General features: G+C 37.7%; 2 protein-coding genes across 3 annotated transcripts; one reads left to right on the top strand and one right to left on the bottom strand.

The window, feature by feature from the left end:
- Positions 1-305: 305 nt before the first annotated feature.
- Positions 306-7,209, top strand: LOC107591623 (cysteine and histidine-rich protein 1). 2 transcript variants are annotated; one of them, XM_016280832.1, is made up of 5 exons: positions 306-810; positions 936-1,349; positions 3,902-4,140; positions 5,747-5,958; positions 6,711-7,209. In XM_016280832.1, exons 2-5 carry the CDS (start codon positions 1,044-1,046, stop codon positions 7,100-7,102), a joined length of 1,149 nt encoding a protein of 382 aa, XP_016136318.1. In that variant the 5' UTR covers positions 306-810; positions 936-1,043; the 3' UTR covers positions 7,103-7,209. The 2 variants fall into 2 exon arrangements, with proteins under 2 accessions (XP_016136318.1, XP_016136316.1); XM_016280830.1 differs by having other exon boundaries at positions 306-1,349.
- Positions 7,210-7,295: 86 nt separating this feature from the next.
- Positions 7,296-16,319, bottom strand: LOC107591653 (cAMP-regulated phosphoprotein 21-like). The gene is made up of 17 exons (XM_016280873.1): positions 16,284-16,319; positions 15,432-15,540; positions 14,553-14,631; positions 14,421-14,480; positions 14,201-14,338; positions 14,025-14,124; positions 13,790-13,888; positions 13,671-13,708; positions 12,688-12,788; positions 12,140-12,250; positions 11,880-12,028; positions 11,419-11,499; positions 10,682-10,912; positions 10,517-10,595; positions 10,097-10,212; positions 8,241-10,016; positions 7,296-8,129 (listed from the first exon to the last, which is right to left on the bottom strand). The coding sequence occupies exons 1-16, from the start codon at positions 16,317-16,319 to the stop codon at positions 9,789-9,791; spliced, it is 1,755 nt and encodes a 584-aa protein (XP_016136359.1). The 3' UTR covers positions 7,296-8,129; positions 8,241-9,788.
- Between the last annotated feature and the right edge of the window lie 9,699 nt (positions 16,320-26,018).

Below are 26,018 nucleotides of genomic sequence, written 5' to 3'. Positions count from 1 at the left end.
CGATGACGTTGCCATTTTGTCGCATATGAGGGGTGTTCGAGATTTAGACCAGGCAGGGTATGAAAAGGTTTGGTCATCTTTTACTCTTACCTTAAACTACAATCACCATGACAATAATATTAAAAAACTAGCACAGTAAAATTTAAAACAAATCTACGAACACAACCAAGCGTCACACGATCCAAATCACAACAGTTTTTGGTCACCTTTTTCTTGAAAAAGCTTCAGCTATGACCCGCAGGAGGCCGGTGCGCATGCGCAACGCATTGCTCTTTAAATATCCCCAGTCATCTGATGAAGCACAACATTTGTTGTAGCCAATCAGGGAGCGCGAAAGAGAAGGGCAGCGCGGCCTTCATTACTAGGGGCAACGCATTCACTGACAGATCAATAACGGACGACAGAATTCGCCTGTTCTTCACCCCTCTCTGAGTAAACCGAGCTCGGATAGGCAGAATCAGAAAGGTCCAAACGGACAGGGGGAGAGGAGGAGACAGACAGGAAAAAAAACAAAGATGGCAGTGTAGATTAAGGGAAGGACTATCGAAGAGACTCTGCAGCAAACTGATAACTTTTAGGCTTTCGGGCGAATCCGGATCGTGTCGGAGTGGTTCGCTTGTGATCGGAAGGTGGACCGGAGGGGAAGAGCCCGGCCGGGTCGCGGAGAGTCGCTGTGCGCGTGCTGTCACAGCGGATAACGGCACTAAACAACAGCCTGTTGTTTTGTTGAGTCTTAGCTGTTTTTTCTCTCTCTTCACAAGCTGAGAGCTGAAGCTTACCTGAGATCTATCCAAAAATACAGGCATTCATGTACGCCAAACCGCAGTAAAACACAGATGAATTTATATTCACTGTCCCATAACTTAGTGTCATATTAACGTACCCAATATTTACCGCTTGATGTTTTACAACTGAGTGCATTGTTGGCTGTCCAGATCCCCCATCATTACAGGCCAAGTAGCTTGAAAACGCCTGGAAATCTCACCCTGACAATCAGCGGATCCTGTTGTTCAGCCAGCCCAAATATCCCGTGACTCATTCGGATGTCTTCGATGGAAGAGCGGATGGAATTAGGCGTCGCGGCCGCCCCGGGCTCCTCATCATCGGGTCTGGGTGTCGGTCCTGCGGGGGGCGCCCTGGATGCTGGCCCGGGGAGCGCAGGACTGGCAGGTATCCAGGAGGAGTCCGGCGTGCGGAGAGACGGTTCGGGTTCCGAGGCCGACCCGGACGCGCCGCCCAAGAAGCGCGTGAGGCAGCAGGAAGGAGAAGCGGGGAAGCTCGAGGAGCGCCTGTACTCGGTGCTGTGCTGCACGGTGTGTCTAGATCTGCCTAAAGCCTCGGTGTACCAGGTAAACAATGCCATTATGAGAAATCCTTATGCGTGATGTATATATCATAAACACAATGCAGATATAAAAGGTTCATAATATCACAGCATCCTCTTGGAATGCAACAGATAACAAGAGATATATACAGTCTGTTATTATAGATATGAGACAAAGGGGGGTTATAAATGCTTTTTTTGTGAATCTTTTTGTCATTGTGATTCTTTGTCTATTCCTAAACGATATAGCTGATTACACGCTGTCTGTGACTCATAATATGTGATGAAATGTCGAATAAAATGCTTGTTCTTACATTTGCCATTTCAGGTAACGTTACATGGTATTTTTTTAAGAGCTGGTATCAAGTTATTTTAGTAGGTTTCAGATGTTACACTCAGAAGTAATATTGGCCTGAGCAGCTGTTTTTTGCCTTCAAAGGCAAACATGACAATCAGGGTGGTCACGTGGCCTGTTTAACCCAATCACTGCTGGCTTCTCCTGATCACCCCTCCCCCAAATATGCACCCCATATAATCCCTTTGAAGCCACTGGCTAAACCAGCTGTAAAAGAACTTCCTCTCAAGCTTTCACACATTTTGTTGTGGTGTTTAGGTTTGCATGCCCTTGTTAACATTTTTACAAGTGTCCATTTATTAATCTAATGTGCTTGGTTAATTGAATAAATCCACAAACCAGTAGTCATTTATTTTGTTGGAGTATGTGTCAATGTGATGACTGCTGCACTGACAGGCCTATACTGAAACTAGAAAGGAAATATTAGACATACAAATAAAACAGAGTATGAGAACCACTGACATCTTCTCACATTAACCCCTAAAAGTAGCATGTGGTTCAGGGATGATGTGTCACACTGCATCAGCGCTATTAAGCTCATGCCATGTAATCCGTTTATTACTGAATCAGGGTTTGAATCCCATCAAATGAGGCGAACATGTGCGAGACCTGAAGCAAAACAAACACGCCAAGAAGAACTCAAATCAGCTGCTCACTGAATGAATCAAACACAGACGCCACACTGCAGTTTACCTCCTGTGATATAGATCAGCTGGTGAATTAATAAGCCAGTAGCAGCTTACTAACATTGTTCAAATTATACTTTGAATTAATCATGCAACTAGAGTAATCAGTGTAATTATAGTTATACTAAAACTAAATATATCAAAATAATTTCTAAAATAATTTTTTTTTTAGTTGAAGGTGAAATAAAATATCATTTTTATATGAAAATCTTTTGCTTTGTTGACTAACTAAAATAAAATAAGTACTAAAATGACTAAAACTAAAATGTAAATAAAGCTAAGTAGTAATATTTTTAAAAACAAAAACTAATAAATGGCAAAAGCACAAAGTAACTAAAACCTGAAAACTTACAATATAAAAAAGCTCATTCAAAATAAAATGTAAACAAAATAAAGAATAACACTTAGCATTCAGCTGTTTTTGACACTTGAAATTGAGTTGTGGCATAAAATGGATGAAGTATTGTCTTTGAATAGAGTTTTAAAAATTGCATGTATTTGTGAAATTACATTTGGTAACTCTTTATTTTACAGTGTCCTTGTTACATGTACTTACTATAACAATAAATTACATATAATTACATGCAGCTAACCCTAAACCAAACCCTAATCCTATAGTAAGTACAAGCTGTTAATTAATATTACTGAATACTAAATGTGTAATTACACCGTAACAAGGACACTTTACAATAAAGTGTAACTTGAAATTGCTTTGTTAGACACAAATTAGATAAAAGCAATTGACAAATTTTAGAATGAGTACATTTTTATACAAGGAATGAAAGGTTTTGAAACTGATTTTGTAATACCTATTTCTTACCCTAAAGAGGTCATTTTAAAATTATTATTCATAATTATTTATTCCCCATTAAGATCCACTTAAGCAACAGTGCTAAGCATTTTCTCTGTGCTGAAATGCTGTGCACATACTGTTAATTTCAGACTGAAACGAATTGGGTTCTTGTTAAAAATAAACTTTAGCTACTCTTTGCTAATCTTTGGGATTTTTACATAAGAATATGCAGAGTGGAAGGCACCACACACTGGGGGAACTGGGAGAACAGCCTTTATTTTATTAATTTTACTTCATTGTGATTATACTTAGTTGTGTTTAGGAATAATAACTTGTTACCTTATTACACCACAGTGACTGGGCACCCAGTAGGCTTCACTGATGTGTAAACGTGGACGTCTATGTGTTTACAATGTTTTCACATATATTTTCATAGCACATGATGCTTGTAAGTAAAATTTGATTCCTTGTGATATGATCTCTTTAAAGATGAACGTAATGCTGTCATTGCCACATTACATAGAGGTGGCTGTACAGATGCTTCAAAATTGAGGTTCCTTATTTCCCTTAAATTATTCAAGAAACTACTGCATTGTGTCAGACTTTTTGAGGAAAATTGGGAAATTCCATCATAACAACAACAGTACATTTATTAAAAACACTCCTTGAGAAGAAAACATACATCGTGTTAAGCATCAAAATCCCTGTGAAATCCCTGTTTATGTGTGCTCTTCATTTCACAGTGTACAAATGGGCACCTGATGTGCGCAGGCTGCTTCATTCACCTGCTTGCTGATGCGCGTCTAAAAGAGGAGCAGGCCACGTGTCCCAACTGCCGCTGTGAGATCAGTAAGAGTCTGTGTTGCAGGAACCTGGCGGTAGAGAAAGCCGTGAGTGAACTGCCCTCTGAGTGCAGCTACTGCCTCAAACAGTTCCCTCGCTCCAGCCTCGAGCGTCATCAAACAGAGGAGTGCCAGGACAGGTACTGTTGCACCAATTCACAAAACAGACCCCCACATGAGCAAGATCATGTACAACACATATGTAAAGCCATAGGGGTGAATTCAATAAATAGTTGTGCCATTTCGATTGTAATTCATGTATTTTCAGCATAACATGCCACCTTTAAATGTAAATTGGGATTGCTAGGGATCGTGCTATATTCCAAAAGACTTTTTATCCAAAAAGCCCGGTGCTACTCAAGTCAGCATAAAATGGAAATTGCAACCATCTTTTCTTCTCTATTGTGTGTAGTTTATCCAAGAGTCGATGAGTGAGATGAGAGAAAATGTAGTGAGGACTTGATTTTGTCCATCAGGAAATGATTGGACCATTGTCGTTTGCTAATTTCTGCGATGGTTTCTTGTGAGTGACAGGTTGCTGGAGGGGAAGGACTGAATCTCATCTGGCCATTGGACAACCGTTTTTGTCCAGCCCTCGTGCCGGTGTTTGTCACGAGAGAGGAGATGTCTTTGCGAGGCGGCAGGAATGTTAATGTTTTTGAAGAAAGATTATGGGGACACATGTTTTTTTTTTTTTTAAGAAAAAAAATTATATATCATTTTTAATAAATACTGCAATATTCCATAAAAATAGTAATGGTCAATTTTGATTTCATGGTTACTTTAAAGTTGTGCTCTTATAACTTGTGAAAAGCAGGCAACATTTAGTTTAAAAGTGGATTAATTTTGGTTAAAAGTTTGTGTCTGTTCTAGTGAAATGTAATGAAAATAAATGAATAAATGCCCTTTATAAGCATTGCAACCAAGCACAAATCAAAAGTAGACGTTAAGCATTGTAAAAAGATTTTTTAGAAGATGCTTTTTAAGCTTCGACATTACTAAGATGGTCATGGAGTCATTGAGACTTTGGTGCAAATACAGAATTGCAATAAGTGGTGGCGATTCGTGTTTAGTGAATTCCCCCATTCTCCTGTTTTTATAAAGTCGTCTTATAAAGTTTTCACAATACACATCGCTTAAAAAGTTGCTATAAAGAAAACCATGATGTTAATGTTTATAATATCTTGATATCTTCATGACTTGGGGCCCATTTACACCAAGGGCAATAACTATAACATTAAAGATAGTTTTAAAAATCATTCTAAATGTAAAGGAATATGGAAGTCCACACCACAACTATAACGATAACAAGCATAGAGGAAAGATATCGTTGGAATCTCTTTGACAGCTGGTAAACAATAAAAACATTGACAGCCAATCAGAATCCATCCTGCTTTAAAAAGCTCAAGCAGTGGCAAACAAAACAAATGTAGCACACTTAAAATAAACAGAACTTCAATGTGATATGGTGTGGGCACTACTATAGTAATCATTCTTGGTGTGAAAAAGGCCTTTATAGTCACATTTAGCAGATTAGAGCTCGGCAATAATAGTTTACATTTTGCGAAGATGTAAACAAGCATTTAGTATATAGTAAATATCGCTTTATGAGAGTGTACTGTATGGATGTGACTAGTTGGATATCATTTTCGCAAATGATTTACTTGATTCATTGATGACTCATTTTATACTATATCTCTAGAGATGATGGTTGGTCATTTCTTTCATTGTTTCCATTGGAAATAGAGTGACGCAGTGCAAGTACAAGCGGATTGGCTGCCCGTGGCAGGGGCCATTCCATGAGCTCAGCGCCCATGAGGCAGAGTGTTCCCACCCATCCAAAACCGGCATGGAGCTGATGGGCATCCTGGACGAGATGGACCAGAGCCATCGCAGAGAGCTACAGCTCTACAACAGCATCTTCAGCCTGCTGTGCTTTGAGAAGATTGGTTTTACAGGTACATAAAAAGTAAATAGTTCACCCAAATATGAAAATTTGCTGAAAATGCACTCAACCTCAGGCCATCCAAGATGTAGAGGAGTTTGTTTTTTCATCGGAACAGATTTGGAGAAATTCAGCATTACACCATTTGCTCACCAATAGATCCTCTGCAGTGAATGTGTGCCGTCAGAATGAGAGTTAAAACAGCTGATAAAACGACTCCAGTCTATCAAATAATGTCTTGTGAAGTGAAAAGCTGTGTGTTTGTAATACATTCATCATTAAGATGTTTTTAACTTCAAAACGTTGCTTTCAGCTAAAATACTCCATCACAATGAATGATAATGCTTTCTCCAATTAAAAAGCGGTCTCATCTGAATCAAGAGATTCAGAAATATGCACAGATCAAACATCATTTATAAGCTAAAACAGAACTGTCTGTGGATTTCGGAAGTGTTATTACAGACTTGTGGCCAGAAGCAACTGTTTAAATGTAAAGTCTTAATGATGGATTTATTACTTCACAATACGTTAATCGATTACTTGTCGATTATTGTGAATTTCTCCAAATCACTTCTGATGTAGAAACAAACTCATCTAAGTCTTGGACGGGCTGAGGGGGGAGTAAATTTTCATTTTTGGGGAGAACTAATCTTGTTTTGGTTCTAGAACTTGAATATTATACAACTACAGGAAAATTGCTTAATTTAAAGCACAGAAATCTAGGCTGAAGTTGATAACCTGTAATCTCATTCGTCTTTGCTCCAGAGGTGCAGTTCCGGCCGTACCGCACTGACGACTTCATCACGCGACTGTACTACGAGACACCACGCTTCACAGTGCTAAACCAGACCTGGGTGCTGAAGGGGCGGGTCAATGACTCGGAGCGCAACCCCAACCTGTCCTGCAAACGCACACTCTCCTTCCAGCTCATCCTGAAGAGCAAAGTGAACTCTGCACTGGAGTGCTCCTTCCTGCTCCTGAAGGGCCCGTACGATGATGTGAAAATCAAACCTGTCATCCAACACCACGTCTTCTCCAACGACGCCAACGAAACCGAGTACGCCCTGCTGCCCATTAACGACAGCGTGGAGTGCAACAAGCTGCTGGCTGCCAAAAACATCAACCTCCGCCTCTTCATCTTTCAGATCCAGAAATAGAGGCACGAGACGACGGGATGGAAGAAACGGATCAGACGGCGGTAGGAGGAGGGGATGGTGTGAACAAAGGAAAAGCGAAAGAGGGGAGATGAGCACCACTGAACCACAGATACCTCTACAGGAGCAAAAGAAGGATGAATACGGCCCATCAGTACTGCAGTAGATTGTTTGTTTGTGTGTGAGTGTATGTGTGTTGTTGCTGGTTAGCTTTCAGACCCTCTACAGACAAAAAAAAGTCAACAGTCTCACCCAACACCCTGCTGATGTCTCATTGGCAGAGCAGGACAGGCCTGAATGAACAACACCAAGAATCTGGGACTGTATTTGTGTGTTTTTTGGGCCTGTTTGTATGAATATCAGTCAGTAAAGACCAACAGTATGAGTGATATAAGGAACGAAGCTGAGCGAGTGCTAGAGATAGAGACAGGTGTAGTGCCACCAATCATTCAGGCAGCATTCAACTCTGCGTTTGTGTGTTTTCAGACCTTCCTCTCAAGGCTTACGCACACAGATGCTGCGGCGCAGCGGCCGCGACTGCTTTAAGTGTATTTTTGTATATGAAGGTGGCCATTTTCATTGAAGCACAGCAGTACACTTAAGCTGAACAAAATGACTGCTGAAATCACAACCCGGAAGATGCGATTTGCATGTTTTTAGTGTTCCAGTGTTCTCTTTGGAACGCCCAATTTTAGTTGCGTAGCATCATAGCCTTGTAATCTAACTTAAGTTTGGCCTTATTAACACATTTATTTAAGAACTTGTGAATCTTGCCTTTTTCCCCCTCCTGTGAATTGTTTTCCTCATTATCTGGCCCCATTTAACCCCCCTGGAACATTTCTCACATCATGATGTCAGGTTATAGATATTTATTGCTTTTATTTAACCTGCATTAATTAATGAAGTAACAGACATTTCTCACTCACTCAGCACTGCAAGACTGGAAAGATCTGATTGTGAGCCATTTTTACAGACCCCTTCCCTTCTTCCACCCTCATCCACATATAGGCACACAAATGACCTTTCATACCTTCATTAAAATTGCACAGGACTGGAAAGATCTGATTGTGAGCCATTTTTACAGACCCCTTCCCTTATTCCACCCTCATCCACATATAGGCACACAAATGACCTTTCATACCTTCATTAAAATTGCACAGACACACACACACACACACACAAAGCTGGGGGTTACAAAAGAGCCAGTGGGGTAATCGGATCTCAGTTCAGATGAACGCGGCTGTGACTTAGTTTTGACATACTTGAATTCATGAACGACAGAACAACAAACAGTTAAGCTGATCTGGCAGAGACTCACTTCTGATTAGAGGAGTTTATTTTAAACTGTTTCTGCATTTAAGAGCTTTTAATTCTCTCTCTGGCTGTATATGTGCCTTTCTATTAAAGCTCATTTAAACTTGTCACTGCTTTCTTTCTCGACTACTTGAGTTGACAAACTTGTTTTCCACTCGGAAACCTGTTATTTTTTGATAAATGCATGTTTAAAACAATAATTTACTGTATGTCAACATATCACGCGGGTAACAGACCACGTGTTTTGGTTTGTTTTTTAAAGGGACGATTTACATCCCAAAATAACGTTAGGCTATATCATCGTTTACTCGCCCTCGTGTTGTTCCACACCTTTTCAGTGGAACACAAAACGGAAAATTTGGCTGTCCGAATGAATCAAACTGAATCGCGAACCAATTCAGTTCTGAACAGTTGATAGAAAACACGACATGTTTATCGGAAGGTAATCTCCACGGGCAGACGAGGATTTATCAGTAAAATTTCACTGGACTCCTCTACGATTCTTCAAATTCACGTGATAAATATCGATGTCCGATTTGCGAATGAATCGTTCCGAGTCGGATCTGTTCAATATTGCAATTCATTCTGTCTGAATGATTCGTTCACGATTAATCTTAAATGAATGCTGTTCTCTTATAAGCAACGTTATAAGGAACGTATAAGGGCGTTATATTAAATTCTTATCAAATCTAGGCCTACATCTTAATCGTAATCAAACTCATTTAATCAAAATTACTCACCTAAAATTGAGTTACATTTCCCTGAATGTCTGAAAAGGCCAACGTCAATGTAAGATGTCTGCAACACCAATAAAACGCCCATGAGAACATCAGCTGACTCTATTATGAATGTAATTAAAACAATAAGCCATCAAACTGATTACCAATTAAATGGCCATATATTTAGGAATTGCCACTTAGATATGGTCCAGTCTGGTAAAATGTTACATCCTAATAAAATTCTGTAAAACAAACAAACAAACAAACCAAAATTTATTTTAAAATGGTTAATATACTGTTTTGATAACTGAGAACACTGAATCTAGTTTCATTCCCAATTTATGTAATATAGCCCTCTATAAACAAGATAAATTCAGTATTACCATTCAAATATAACATTTTATCCATATTAAGAAAAACAAGTAATAATATAAATAGTATAAATTACGCTCTAATAGCAATTTAAACATGACGCTATTGATGTACACGTAAAGTAAAATTCAAAACATGTTTTTGACAAAGTAGAAAAGGTTGAATCTGAAGGAAGCTATCATCAGATTCGAGTGCTACAGACTGTAGGGAACATTATTGTGTAGCTACAAATACTGAATGCATATGAATTCATATCAACACTATATGTGAACCCATAGTGTCTCTTAGTACCAGCACTGGTTCTGATTAACGCTACAGCCATTTTTGCAGCTACTTGACTGGAAGGAAACCCCCATCACATTCAGAGGAGGGGAAGAAGGGGCCAAAGAGCTGCAGTATACTTGAACTCCAGCAGGGGGCACCAAACACTGTGTCTGCCCACTTTGTCCTGACACCAGCATTGCAGGATAGGACTGTTGTTGTTGTTGTTGTTGTTGCTGCTGCTGTGATACCTTGTTACAAGAGAGAAAGCACATGTACATACATTTTATAATTCAGAACTACATTTCCCTTTTCTTTTTTGCATCAGTACCTGATAGGAGGATACGGATGGGTAAGGTCCCACAATGCTAGGCTGTGTTTGGGGCCGAATCTGACTTCCCATCATGCCTGGGCAGCCTTGTTGGTTTGACATAACAGGCGGGTATACTGTTAAAAAAATGTTGACAAGTATGTGTGAGATTTTATTAATTGTATAGTACTTAAGGACTCAAAATGACAGTCAGTAAAGCACTATCACATATGCTAAAGGTTATTTATTCATGTATTTTTATGCATGTACACACAATACTTGAACCGTCTATATCTATGTCTCATGAGAGCTGAAGTGAATAGCAGGAAAAGAGACCGGTTCACTGTGAGACCAGTGCCACCATCTCTTACAGTGTAACGGCCCCCTCCCCTACTATTGTGAGACTCAGGCGTAAAGAATGCAGAGAGGCTTCATGTGTACCTGTTTGTGCACTGTAACTGGCTGCTGCGTATTGTTGAGATGCACTGGGACATTGAACAGGGTAACTGTACACTGAAACCTAAGAGGGGAGACCAGAGTTGACTCATAATTAGACATACCGTGTGACATTACATCGTATCTCATTACTCATTTGTGATGAAGTACCTGGCTGTTCTGCTGACTCTGAGGAGGCGGGGCTGTGGGAGGAGCCAGTGTCATTCCAGGGGTTATGTAACTGTCTGAATGGTGAGAGGAAGCGTAACTGTGGTGGGGCGGAGCATAGCTGTGTGTGGGTGGAGCTCCTTGCATGTAGAATGAGGACATATCTGGAAGATCCCCTGATGAAGATTGGCGACTCAAGTTCATGTGACCAAACTTAGCAGTAATGTCTTCCCTCTAAGAATCAAAAATAGGCTTGTCATGTACGGTTATCAACACTACCGCTCAAGAGTTTGGGGTTGGTAAGATTTTAAAAATGTTATTAAAAGAAGTCTTTAATGCTCACCAAGGCTCCATTTATTTGATCAAAAATACAGTAAAACTGTAATATTGTGAAATATTATTACAATTTAAATAACTGCTTTATATTTTTATATATTTTAAAATGTAATTTATTCCTGTGATGGCAAAGCTGAATTTTCAGCAGTCATTACTCCAGTCTATGGTGTCACATTTTTTCAGGATTTTTGATGAATAGAAAGTTCAAAAGAGCATTGTTTATTCAAAATAGAAATCTTTCGCAACATTATGCATGTCTTCACTGTCACTTTTGATCAGTTTAATGCATCCTTGCAACTTTTGAATGGTAGTGTATATACTAAATATTTTATGCAAACAACAATATAAATGTAAATAATATTAGATAACTAACTAGATTATATTAATACTTATGCCTCACTTACAGTCTGTTCTATTGGGTGTTGCTGGGAGGTAGAAATGTTTAACTGCTGAGGTGGAAGGTATGTCACAGAGGAGTATTGAACCTAAACCAGAAATGAAAGGGCAGATTGTGAATTTTGTTGATTAAATAAAATTAATATTTTGGCATCTGTTCTACAGAAATAGAAACTGTTTGTTTCTGTAATACAGCCTCATTATAATGTGCAGAATGAGAAATTGATATTCATTTTGATATTTGATTAAAAAAAATTACATTTAACAGTGTTATTACATTTTTGTGTGTTGTTAAGAGTGAATTTAAAGTTAGCGTTAGATGAAAGCAAAGGTAAACGTAAAAATAAGGCAAATGAGCATGAATAAATATCCCATATTAACCAATAAATAAAATAATATAATAAAATTCAGATAAGCAATATGGTATTGATACACTGTGCACCACTAGTCTCTATTATGTTTCACTTACCTGTGGGACACCATGGCTTGCTACTGGCTGCTGCTGAGGTGGAGGGGGCGGGGCTTGTGACTGTACTGGGTTAAGCTGGTTACATGGCTTCTGACTTACTGGTGGGTTGTAAACAGCTGGAGTTCCATCAGGATTCAGAAATGGCTGCCCTAAAAGAGATATCCATAGTTGGATGAGAAAGATTATTTGGGGTGTATACAGTCAGTTTGAACCAATTAGTCATCTTCTACTCTGGGAATTGTGAGTGTATGTATGTGTACCTGTATGTGGATTCAATAAGATGCTCCCAGGCGGTATTGATGACTCAGCAGGCACAATAATGTAAGCAAGGCTGTTGTTGGGTGGAGCATATGATAGAGCTGACTCAGACACTGTTGGATCGATCAGACAGAAACAATGGCAGGTCAGAAACATTGTGAGGGATTTTGCACTACTTCAAGTTCACTAATCAAATAAGAATATTTGTGACACTGATCATGTGACTCAAATCATGCTGGAGAGCATCATCAGGTTTTACGAAAACCTGCAGAGTTCATGCAACACAAGTGCCACTGTCATTAAAGCAAAAGGGAGACAAATGAAAGACATTGTGTGATTTTTTTTACATAGAACATTTCAAATTTAACACAAAAATCTAATTATGTTTATTAGCATACAATTTAAAAGAGTATAAAACAAAAGCGTTTTTATTAGACTTCTAAGCCCCACTCTAAATAACTAGTGCCCAGAGTAACACCCAGATTGGCTTTGTGGCTTTTTTTATCTTTTTTTTCTGACATGGACATGAAGGCTGATGTTATTTTTGCACCTGGATTGCAGAGTTTAGAGCTGCTGTCTGAACGAGCGTGTGCAGATTTAGAGGTCCATGTCGGGCTGTCAGAATCTGTGCTGCTCCAAGGTCGAGGGTCTCTCATTAATTTGCATACACGTCAACTACTGTAACTCTCAATAATGTATTAGCAGACTGTTAGGTTAGGGTTAATAGAATAAATTGACATGCACTTGCAAAGATACAGTTAGCATATATTTACCATGTAGGGTCGAAAATGATCAAAGACTTTTGCTTTCCTGTCCCAAACCTATCTTCTGTAACAAAAGGGCCATTTGGCATTCCTGAAGACATAGAGGTGCCAAGATGTGTATACACTGGGGGTCTACTAATAGTCACACTTTTAGCACAGTGGGGAACGCTGTAATCTACTAATTGGTCAGTTTGAATGTCTTAGATTTGGTTTTTAGTCACATGGTCAAAGAAGGGATAAAAGAAGATTGTAACTGTTGCTCGGTCTCTTTTCTTTGCTGGTGCTCTCTTGGCGACCCCCCCCCCATTAAACCATTTCAAATATAAATTACGTGCTAACTATTCTTGAATCAACATTAACATTGAAGTGCTACCTACTGCAATACAATATAGTCACACAATAGCAACGATCTCTCACATATTTTGCTATTCTAACTGCACTTATTTCCTTTGTTGGTATAAGTAGCAGTGGGTGGTAATAGATAAGAATTGTACAGTTTTATACCATCGAGCTAATAATGTTTATTTAGTCTTCTGCCAGTCCTACAGCCTGAACCACTGCAGTGAAACCATGCAGTTGACATGTAGTTGAAAAGTTACGTATAGTTAGTAGAATGTCTATAGTGGACCATCAAAACAGTGCTATATTACATAATAAATTATATTAAAAATATTTAACTATGTAAAATAATATTATATTTATTTGAATATATAGTATATATAAATAATTTTATATTTCTTGTATAAATATTTAAATAAAAGATTTTTACCTGGTCTCAATATACACACTCTGCGAAAGACAAGTAGACTGAAAAATAAAAGAGCACAAAATCAGAGGCCAAGCTTTATTGTACTACTGTTTGTGCTTTTTAAGTAAGTGTTTTCTTACATCCTGTGAGAATATACGTTCTCTGACTCTCTGGTACTCCTCCTCTCTCTCCTCTATTGACTTGCTCCTCATTTGTTCTTTGAGAGATGGAACCCGCAGCTATAAAAAACAACAGCAGATGTGCAGACACAAATTAACCAGCCAGAAAGATCAGAGCTTTTAGAGGAGCTATTGTTCGCTCTTTTGTACCCTAGTGGTAATGTCAGGGGTCAGTGAAGTGTGTATTTGTCCATACCTGACTGTCTTCTTTCTCCTGACTGGTGTCTCTCTTCAGTATTGATCTTCTTTCCTCTGTTTTCTCCTCCTGAACATGTTCAGCAAACCGATGTTCTGGTCTGAAATACATCATGTTATACTCACATCCATTCCTTCATCAAATGTACATATGTAATCTCTGAAACAGACACATACATCCTGGAATTGCAGGTTTTGTTGATGATAACCGATTTTCCACTGTGATCCACATTGTGTTCCAGACCAAAATAAGCTGCAACCCTGTGGACCAGCATCCTGTGATATGAGGACATCTGAGGGAACTTTTTATAGGAACTAGAGCGAGAGAGAGAGAGAGAGATACATATTATATCACATTACAAACATGTCTATCTCTAAAGCATGCATGGAATGGTACCTGTTGTCTGTCATAAAGTCAGTCATGTCTTGCTCGAGTTTTAGAAGCATCAGTCTGTCCCTGCAATCAAAAAAAACAAACTGATTCAGCACAAATGGAAGGAGGAGAATGAAGGGATATTTTCAAACCTACCTGGGACTGCTTTTCAAAGTAGTGATTAAAAACAACTCCAGATCAATGCCTGTGGAGTCGGTGTACTCCAGACTGGGCTCTAAAAGATACAAGCATGCACAGAATTGCATTTTTCATACGCAAGTTAAAATTAGGACTTTGAATCAAATAAATAAAAATAAATGAATCACCATTTTCTGCAATTAATTGCACATATCTGCAAATACTATTAAAAGTAATAAATATTCACTACCGTTCAAAGGTCTGGGGTCACTGAATTGTTTTATTTTGAAAGAAATAAACTTTTATTCAGTGGGGATGCATTAAATTTATCATAAGTGACCGTAAAGACATTCAGAATGTTTCAGAAGACTTTTTTAACACAACATAATTAGAAATGCTTCTTGAGCAATAAATCAGCACATTAGAATGATTTCTGAAGGATCATGTGACCCTGAAGCCTGAAGTAACACATTACATTTTAAAATATATTGTAATAGAAAACAGTTCTCTTAAATTGCAAACATATTTCACAATATTACTGTTTTTACTTTGACCAAATAAACAGCACTGGTGAGCATAAGAAACTTTTTTCAAAAGCATTAAAAATCTTACCAACATTAAACTTTTGAACAGTTGTGTATATATCATCAAATTAATTTAGAATCAATACAAAGGAAGTATATTTTAAATTAAAATATCTGCTCATTTCGAAGCTTAGTTTAAAAAAAAATATATATATTTTTTATTATACTTATTTTTTTACACTAAACATCCCACATTAATTTCAGAAATTGATGCCATATTTGTCATCATAGCCCTAGTTAAAATGTGTGTATTTCATGTGCACATATTTTGTGCAAATATGACACAAATACCTACATGCAATGCAAATTATACCTTTAGATAAACTTGTTTTTTTCGACGTGATGTTTGTTTCCTCTTCCTCCTCATTGCACTCAGGACTGTCACCATGGTTACTAGATACAGTTGTCTTGCTCTCTTTTTCCTAGGACAAGAGGGAACAGAACTCCTTCACAAACTCTATCAGGCATTCACTTCAAGCATGTAATAGATGTAACTACATATTCAGGATTTGGGGACCAAGTATAATGATTGAAGTACAGTATATACCATTGGAAACCTCTTATCGTTTAAACACTAACCAAAACAGTGCTTACAGTTTTGATTCACCAACATATGTCCTATCCATCAGGTCTACTAGACTTTTGAAATGAACTTTAAAGGGGTCATATGATGTGATTTCAATTCAAACTTTATGCACCACAAGCTCTTGGTGCATAAAGAAGATCTGTAAAGTTGCAAAGACTAAAGTCTCAAATCCAAAGAGATATTCTTTATAAAGGTTAAGAGTCAACCACGCCTACCTAAAACGGCTCGTTCTAACAAGCTCCCACATGTCTCCGTCACGATGTGGGAAGATTTGCATAACGCCACCCAAATGTTCACGCAAAGAAAGAAGGCGTAACTTTTATTCTTGCTGTAGAATTGTTGCTGCCGCCATGTCGTGAAGGCACTGTGTTTCGTTATGAAAGCGAAACTACTTTGTTTGGCCTTCCAAAAGAGAACGATATCCGCTTCGTCATGCCTAGAGCTGATCCGTGCTGGTCGCTGAGGAAATACATCAACTTCTCGCTGTGGATCGCCAGATCGGCTTTCACCATGGACGAAGTGGAGTCCAGCCCGGGGTCGTCACATGTGGTTGCCGCAAGCCCGCCGGCCGCCGCTCACTCTAGCCGCCGGTCTCCGCACACTCAAGGCCGCCATTTCTCTGTGTGAGGTTTTCACTCAGAAAAAAAATCCTTTTCAGATTTCTAAACATTTATTTATTCTGAGCACTATGCAAGGTTTACTTAAATACTCAGCTGATAGTCAGTGTCAAAAAAGCTCAAATCAGCCATTAAACCCATTAAGAATCATCCAACCAAGTATCAATAATGAGATATCTTTATTTTTTATTCATTCATGAACTGACCTGCCCGTGCTCAAGGTAAAATTAAATTAACACACAACACAGCTGCATAATTGTGTAGTTAAGAGAGCAAAATAAAGGCTTATCAATGTTTAAAACGGAGGAGAAAACTACTCCCATTTGTTTTAATGTTGATCTAAAATGCAGTGTGAAATGATATTTTGGTGCAAATTCATCTGTCATTTGGAAGAAAACTAGACAAATTAGACAGATGCCAAAAAGATTGTTTGACATGACACAAACAAAACTACACAAGGTAAATAGAAATATTCACTTTCAATGAGGACAGACATGGTTTGTGCCAAACACATGTTGTGAGGTCAATTATTAGCTGAAACCATCAAAATTCAATTAATAATTAAAAATTAAATGCTCAAAATATATAAACCAAGAAACTTTAAAAAAGCCAGGTCTCTCCAGCAATATACAGTATGCTGATTTGGATAAAAATACCAATGTCATTTTGCAAACATCGATTTGTATGCATGCATTATGTGCAACTTCTTTCATAGCAGGGGCAGGTGCTGTACTGTAAAATACATTCCCAGAATGACAGCTCCCTGAATGGAAAGCACACACACGCGAGCTCTTTTTGGATAGAGTGCATCCTTCATTCTTATGTCATCACTCTCATCATGTTTGAACTTGTCTTCATGTCTGACCACTGAGTCACTGACTCACTTTCACCAGCGTTAATCCATCCGCCTCCACACACGCAGACACCACAGTCGCTCTTGGCATCTTCATCAAGGTCTTCTCTGGGTTATCAAACAGGTGGCCTCAAACTTGGATGCTAAATAATTGTGTGATAGAGATGCCATCTAACATGCATCTAACATCTGATGGGCAGCAGCACATTGGTCTGGGTTTTTGACCACTGATCAATCCTTATGTAAATTTACTATGGTAACCATGGTTTCTGCATAAATATAATTTTACATTTACATTTAGTCATTTAGCAGACGCTTTTATCCAAAGCGACTTACAATTGGGGGATACATAAAGCGATTCTTCTTTAAGAGGCAAACAGACACAAGAAGTGGTTGTAATACCAAGTTCTTAGACATTGTTCAAATAAGTACAAGCTAGGAAGAGAAGGAATAAATAAAGAGAGAGATTTTTTTTAATGATGAAGTCAAGTAGCTTCGAAAGAGATGAGTTTTCAGCTGTCGCTTGAAAATTGTCAGGGATTCAGCATTCCATAATACTCAAATACAGGTTCTTTACTGGCATTTCATTCCTTATGTAAATTTACTATGGTAACCATGGTTTCTGCATAAATATAATTTTACATTTACATTTAGTCGTTTAGCAGACGCTTTTATCCAAAGCGACTTACAATTGGGGGATACATAAAGCGATTCTTCTTTAAGAGGCAAACAGACACAAGAAGTGGTTGTAATACCAAGTTCTTAGACATTGTTCAAATAAGTACAAGCTAGGAAGAGAAGGAATAAATAAAGAAAGAGATTTTTTTAATGATGAAGTCAAGTAGCTTCGAAAGAGATGAGTTTTCAGCTGTCGCTTGAAAATTGTCAGGGATTCAGCATTCCATAATACTCAAATACAGGTTCTTTACTGGCATTTCATCACGAAGAACAACCATGGAACCTTTCCATTGCACAACATGGTCTTTATAGTGGTTCTTTAGATTATTCAAATGTTCTTCACACTAAGAATTTGTTTTCTTCTTTTAAGACCTGTTTACTGAAAGTTTCACAGGTTCTTCTATGACATCACTTGTGAATACGCCTTTCTGAAACTTTTATTTTTAACAGTGTAGATAGTCACTAAAGTAAAATCATTCTAAATAAATATTTAATATCTATATTTTTTTATTATTCTGCTATTATGCTTTGATGTATATTATTTTATGACATATAATCATAAAATTACCCAAAAATATAGTAAAATATCAACTTAATAATAATATTATTAATAATAACGTATCGTTCGGAGCAATAGAAAACCCGGGGTGGATCTTCAGCGGAGTAATAACAGAACGCTACGAGCAGGGAAGGAAAATCGGTCCGCTCCATTCATATACAACACTCCAGTTCGCAGTTGAATCTGTTCTTTGCTGGGCGACACTCAGAACGTGATGCTTTGGCTTCATGTGGAAATATACGATCTTACTGGCCATTTTATATCAGAAACGGAAGTTATTTGATTTTAACTTCAGTTACTCGTTAACAGAACTGCTGTTTAAAACAACAGTAACGAGAATGTATTTCTTAATTGAACTGTCCTTCTTCAAACAATGCACTAAACTTAGATTTTTATAACAGTAGTCGCTAATATTAAGAAAACGCGGTTTATTCTAGTAACAATAGGTGGATTTAATATAGCATTTAGCAGACGTTATGGTTACCATAGTAATTCTTGTGAAGGCAGTGCGTAAATTAAAGCTAAGCTTTGTGCAATAGTTTCGCGCACTGTGCGCGGCGCATACACACAGACGCGCGCAATGATCTGTGTAGACTACAGAGATTCAATGTGTCCGTCTGCCAGGATGAAGGTGTAGCAGCCGAGATGGGGTTCGGTTTCGACCGCTACGTCGCATTCCGGGCACAGTCTGGCACGGGTTATATGTGGAGCGGCTGTTTGGGGATCTCAGACTGCTATCACTGACGCACACAGAGACGACGTAGGAGCAGCAGCTGTGCTTTCTAAAAACGAACCCAGATCTCGCTCTACCATTGCTCTTTTGTTAAACGACCCTGAGCCTTATATAACACTATATAGCAACAGAATCATTCCTCTTAGAAATAGTGTGAAAATCAAGCTTTCATAAGGTTAGAGTTTGTTTTTGTCAACACAAAACACCAGGAAATGACTGTCAGTACCAAAATTAACACTTGACAACACGCCTCACTATAAAGCACAAATATTACGGCTTCTAATTAAGAGCAAAAACGTGAGAGACAACCAACTTTACTTACCTTTATGTATGAACAAACAACTGAAATGGGTAGAAATGTGCGCTCGTGCCTCCGGTGAGTTTGTCAAACATCTTGTGTTTCTGACAGCAAAGCGCGTGCAGACTCACGCCACCCGCTTTCAACTCACTCAGTTAAATACGCGCGCGCACTCGTGCGCTCAGCCGCTTCCTGGCACTCACGCTGCGCGCTCACAAATACACACAAGCACCAAGCAAGGCTTTAAGCTATAAGTTCTACACACAACACATCCAACTCCAACATTAGTTAGATTAGAGGAAATTAACAACAACAATATAAAAATAGCACGTCTGATACATTGGCACAATTCAAACTGATTCACATAGACTGTCTTAACTTAAAGAATGCAACAATTAGGCTATTACAGTTACTATCAGAACTGTAAAATCATAATAGATTAATATGGCGTCTCAACACAGTGTAAGGAGTTTTAAAACATTCATTAATTTATGAATATTGTAATATATTTTGCATGAAAATGATCACAGTTTTAAAGGTATTTATTTATTCAATGTAGAAAATATATCCATGTTTCAGCATCAAGGATACTAAGCTGTTTAACGTTCTCTTCTACAGATAGCCTACTAACATATTGTGGATTTGTGCAAAAGCACACAAAGAAAACCCACCAAATACTGCAACGAGCACCTGTTAGATGAAAAGATTATGCGATACTCACAATGAGACACACACATACACATATGGGTGCATATACCGCAACTTCACAGCTGCACGTACCCGGTGCCTCTCTTTCTGCCATATGGCTTCACCGTTTCAGAGAATCAGAGAGATGTTCTTCTATAAAGAAGGCTTATAGAAAGAGAGGGTGAAACAGACTTACCTGATGCTGTCTCCTTAATTAAATGAATACAATTATCTGTGTACAACTCTGGCCAAAAATAACGGAACATTATGTTTTTTGAAGAGTGTTGAACTTGTAATCTCAGCCCAAAGGCCCAGTCTGTCGCTCTCAAACACACACACACACACAGGACAATTTGTCCTTATGCCTATGAGAAATCTTAATGCAATATAATATCCCCTCAGTGACCAGTTTGTTGTGTTTTGGCAGTGTGTTCATTTTGTGTGAGATGGTGGGCAGAGCAGCTGTCATTGTGCAGGTTAACAGGACTGAGAGAGATGGTAAGAGACGGTGGGCAGGACTGAAGAGATTGAAAGATTCTATAGAAACATCTATGTTTTTGTATTTGTCTTATAAGAGCCCATTTTTTTATCAACTATTATTAGCCTTCCAGTATTCAGTAAATTATTCAATCATTATTGAATTTACTTAAAGGAATAGTTCACCAAAATTCTGTCATCATTTACTCACCCTCAAGTTGTTCCAAACCTGTATGAATTTTTTTATTCCTGTTGAACACAAAAGAGATATTCTGAACAATGTTTGTAACCAAACAGTTGACGGTACCCACTGACTTCTATAGTATGGAAAAATACTGTGGAAATCAGTGGCTACCCTCAACTGTTTGGTTACCAACATTTTCAGAATATCTTCTTTTGTGTTCAGCAGACTATCTCTAATGTGAGAGAGCCAAAGAAACATTAAGCCAAACTTTAACATCTTTCACTGTAAAAAATTATTGTGATTTTAATGGTAAAAGGCTGTAAAAATGCTACAGTAAAAACCTATTAATTGGTTAACAGTAAGTTCCCCTACTATATACGGTGAGAAACTGTATTGGACATTTCATGTAATTTTACAGTAAAATACAGTTTTTGGGAGTGAAAAAGAATGTATAATTTAGAGTGAAAAACGGTAAATTGACATTCCCAGAATTTCACATTTGATGTTTTTTCGTTGAAATAACGGTTTCTTAGTTTTTTCCTCATCAGTTATGTTCATTAGGGTTGTATGTTACATCTAATGTTAAATTAATGTTTATTTGCATTTGTCAAGTGTTACCATAATGATGGATTTGGTTCATCATGTGACTTTCTAATCATCAGCTGTTTTTGATGGTTATATTTATTTTATATATTTACTTTGATTCTTTATTAAGAAAAAAAAATATTATCACTAATATAAATGTATTTCGCATCTGTTTGAATAATTATGTAAATCTTATCAAGAACAAATAATTCAGGCACTGTAAAACACATGCACAATTAATAGAGACTATACACCTAAAATGATAGGAGAACTTAAGGTGTGGCCACTCAGTGCCTTTTAAGTACTATAATGTTCATTGAGTTTCTTGGGCACAGAAGTCTGTACCTTACATGAAATTCTGCTTTCTAGATGAGCAATTACATTACATAAACATAGATGTTAAAATAACTCGGCCATATTCACTACACAAAAATCTTTGACTTGTGCTCTTGAGCAGGGGTGTAGCAGACATTTTAAAAGTGGGGGGGGACAGCTGTCAGGTGATGTGACCCTCAAAGGCAAACAAATTATGTATATAATGTACATTCATGTTCATATAATAAATGCTAAAAATAATTTATTAACCTATTTTTGTGATATCATACTCAAATTTGAAAAATAACTGCAGGACTTGGGACTTTGAGACCACTGTGGGCATCTATACGTTATTTGTATTAAATAAAGATATTTTATGCACAATATTTCAGTTACACTACACTTGAACAATAACTTTTATCTTAATTCTTAACAGTTGGACAAAAAAAGTGTCTCCGTCCTCTGCTTTTTTCTGGGGTGCATTTTACCCCAGAACGCCAAAGAGCAAAGAAGTGAATGAATGAAAGAAATTGCGAGAGCAACAGATTTGAAGCTCATGGCAGACGCGCCCAAGAGATGATTCGCCTTGTGATTGGCTGAATGTTGGTTCACTCAAATCTTAATAACAAATCAACAAACACGTGCGGAAATATTGGCGGTGGGTCAAAAAAGTGCGGGGGACAAAATCACCTGTTTCTAACAGAGCGGGGGATGTGTCGTCCCCCAAACCCCCCCACCTGCTACGCCCCTGCTCTTGAGGATGAAAAGTCCTGACATGCACCTGCTGGGAATACACTTGTTCATAATGTCCCAGTATGTCTGGCTACAGTATGAGGTCAATCAATGGTGAGGCACATCAAAGCATTCCTCTTTACTTAACTTGAAAGACATACAGACGTACATGCAAATAGAGCCATCTCTTGCACTCTCAGCTTTCACCAATGACTCTTTCTCTTGCTTCATCAGCAATGGATTCATCTCTATGGGTCAAAGGTCAGAAAATTGGCAGTAGGTCAACAATGCAGCTACTGTCCACCCTCCTAAATACACTGATATTTATATACTTATATACACACACACCTGTCTCGCTCAACAAATCTCTCATCATCGCCATAGATCATTTCTCTTATGGTAAACACTCATTGGGAGAATTCCACACCTGCTTTTTGTCAGTTTGATTGGTTGAAGTCAAGAGTTTGGGAAATTAAGCATTAATGGGAAATGAGCTTTCAGCAGGTTGATCATGAATAGCCATGATCCATCTTAAGTTATTTCTGTCCTCTTCAAATATATGTAAACACAACAGCAGCAATGTTAACAATCTGACTAACAATAAATGCATGCAGAATGACTCGGGCTAGGCACGACCAGAGTTCTCATGTGTGGGATGAATAAAAATTGAACAAAAATTAATAGTAAACTATAAATGTTTTTCTGATTAAATGCTATCTTTATTTGAATTATCTTTATTCCTAAAATTCCAAGATCAAAAAAGCAGGAAGCACCTTTCATTCAGCATATTATTCCACAGCCTATCGGCAGAAAAGAAAAAGTTTTCAAAGTTTTTCTGATAAAATAAAAAGGCGTCATATTGAAAAATAATAGTAAGAAATACCCCTATTGTCCTGGAGGGTTGTATGCAAAAAAAACACAAAAAAACAGTGTAGTCCAATTCACAAACAAAACACTTTTTAACTGGTTCTTATTAGTGGAGCAGAAACATACAGTGCAATCAGTATTGTCTGATTCAAAAGGTAACGATTAGGAGATCAATTATAATGAATCACAAACTTCATATGCTCCCATGGAAAATGTTTTAAAGTAATCATAAGTTTTGAAGTTGTAATAATTTTATACATGATTAATAAGTTTTACACAAAAAATGTAGTTTACTTCATTTGATTCACTGAGCATTACTGGTTGCAGCTGATAAATAACTGAACTGCTTAGTTGTTTTTAATAACATTTTTAGTTTTAATAATTTAAAGGAATAGCTGAGAACATTTCTATCTCATATACAAGTAAAATGGTCATAATAACTGAAACATGCCCAAATGAAGTGGGATTGAATCAGATCAAAATTTTAAAAACTTTTGAAATTGAAACAAATCAGGAGATCTATCAATACCTAACCCAGCCATATCATCAAACTAGATTGTGATGCAAAACTATTTCCGGAAGCGAAGGGCATTTGAATGCTTGTCAGTACGAGCCAACAGCTGAGGAGGCATGACGCCAATGGCTTTAATTACATGATCTAATGTGTGTATGAGGCTCATAAAGGTTTTGACTGTAGTTACAGTCACGTATTCTCTTTTACACACACAATATGCTTTTGCAGTTAATAAGGTGACAAAGGAGTTACGTCATTATCCTAAAATTCATTATTGAAAGCAAATGACACTTGTCAAAACAACAATGCACAGCTCAAGTGCATGTGAACAGTTTTTTTGTTATGGCCTAAAGAAAACATCCTTACATAATCAAAACACTCGGATACCTCGATAAACATTCATCTATCCACATGCGGGAAAAAAAACATCCTCTTCCATCTGTATCCATGGAGACAGTCGGTTCAGCATGGCTCTTTCAAGACAAAAATAGCATGGGAATAATTATCGAACAAACGCACTTGAATTCATGTGTGGTGACACTCAGACTTGCAGCCACGTTTATAGCCCAGCCTATTAATCTGAACTCAATCTGCTCAGCTGTTGGATTTGGCACTGGATGAACGCAAAACAATGTGGAAATTCATTGACAATGACCAAAAATGCTGAAAGTATGCCCACAGGTTAAAAGTACCATGTATAGAAAGGGAATAAAAAGACCCTCTTTAATATCAGAGGTTTTAATCACATGAAAACAACAGAAACACAAAAATGAATTATTTTAGTGACAAATCCATTCTCTAAGCTGTATAACTCTTCCTTTTCCCGAAGCGATGATTGTAGACTGAACAGAAGGAGGTATAATGGTACAACTAGGGTTACAGTAAGATAGAACCACGGTCTTTCTTCCAGCGATTAAATCATCATCAAGTTAAGAAATCAACAGCTCTTGCATTAGATTATATGTCAGTATTCATTACAAAAATAAGATATAAGCAGTGGCAGGCAGCCAGCAGCTTCACTTTGGGCTAGAGGGTAAGACAGAGAGAGAGAGAGAGAGAGACAGATAGAGAAAAACAGAGATCAGATCTTTTCTCGACGAGCACACCTGCTTTGTGAACCTAGGCCTGTGTTCTAAACTCCACCCAGATAAAGCCAGACGTTAAATAGAGAGCGAGTGTGAGTGCAGGAGTGTTAATAGTTAAGTGCAGTAAGAGGAGTGCTAGTTTACAGGAATGAGTGTGGCTGTAGTAGCGAGAGGTGCCTCTACTGTTGGGGGTAGTAGGGCTGTTGCTGTGGCGGTTGTTGAGGATAGGGGTAGGTCTGCTGTGCAGGAGGGCCTCCGGGGTATCCAGCCTGCCCCTGGGCTTGATAGGGCATGTAGGGCATATTAAACTGCCCATATGCATAGGGGTTATAGGCCACTGGCATCTGATAATACCTAAAAAATAAAATTACATTTTAGGCTGAATTGGGTAAACATTTAAACTGATATCAACATACTTACCCAGTTGACTAATCACGGTACATTATATGTTTTCTGAAGTTTTGTTTAAATAAGCAAATGATGCATTATGTAATTAAATATGCACTAACATGCATACATTTCCAGAACAGAAAACTGAATATTGGATAAAACCAGATTCAAAATTTGTTTAATTCTGCTGACATATTACACATTAAGATTTTTACAGACAGAATTTTAGGTCTCTCTTTTATCACTCCATAAAGCTGAAAATACGGTCAACAGTCAGAAAAAACACTGTTTGTGGGAATAAAATAAATCAGATGAACAAACCCCCTTTGAAAAACCATCAGAATTTCAAGCTCAACCTTTGAAGATATTGTAATTTAAACCTAAAAATGCAAATAGATAATGTATTCAAAAATAAACAATTAAATGTGTATCTTGGATGTTTTCTTTCCACTAGTCTGAAAGAATACATTGTATGAAATAGGGCTGCACAATTAATCAAATTTTAAATCGCGATTACAATTACGGATGTCACAATTATGTAATTGTTCAAAGCGGCAATTGATCGTTTAAAGTCCACTTATGTTATTCTGTGTGCTTGAGATCAGTTTTTTTCTTTCTACAAGTTATCTTAAGGGTTTTTCCATTGTTTTAATATGACATTATAATACCATGCATATTTTACCTTTTTTATTTAAAGAAGAAACCAATCCAATGAATAGATGCCATTTGAGGCTTAATAC

This window comes from Sinocyclocheilus grahami, unplaced genomic scaffold (genome assembly GCF_001515645.1).
Source record: "Sinocyclocheilus grahami isolate Dianchi unplaced genomic scaffold, SAMN03320097.WGS_v1.1 scaffold144.1, whole genome shotgun sequence".
NCBI lineage: Eukaryota > Metazoa > Chordata > Actinopteri > Cypriniformes > Cyprinidae > Sinocyclocheilus > Sinocyclocheilus grahami.
This window is presented reverse-complemented; position numbering and strand designations above follow the sequence as displayed.

Coding starts and splice junctions, on each gene's coding strand:
- LOC107591623 (XM_016280832.1), top strand. CDS start 1,044: ATGTCTTCGATGGAAGAGCGGATGGAATTAGGCGTCGCGGCCGCCCCG. Junction 1,350..3,901: donor CTAAAGCCTCGGTGTACCAG/GTAAACAATGCC, acceptor TTCATTTCACAG/TGTACAAATGGGCACCTGAT. Junction 4,141..5,746: donor ACAGAGGAGTGCCAGGACAG/GTACTGTTGCAC, acceptor CATTGGAAATAG/AGTGACGCAGTGCAAGTACA.
- LOC107591653 (XM_016280873.1), bottom strand. CDS start 16,319: ATGGCGGCCTTGAGTGTGCGGAGACCGGCGGCTAGA. Junction 14,125..14,200: donor AAAACCTGCAATTCCAGGAT/GTATGTGTCTGT, acceptor GATGTATTTCAG/ACCAGAACATCGGTTTGCTG. Junction 12,251..12,687: donor CTCTAAACTCTGCAATCCAG/GTGCAAAAATAA, acceptor TCGATCCAACAG/TGTCTGAGTCAGCTCTATCA.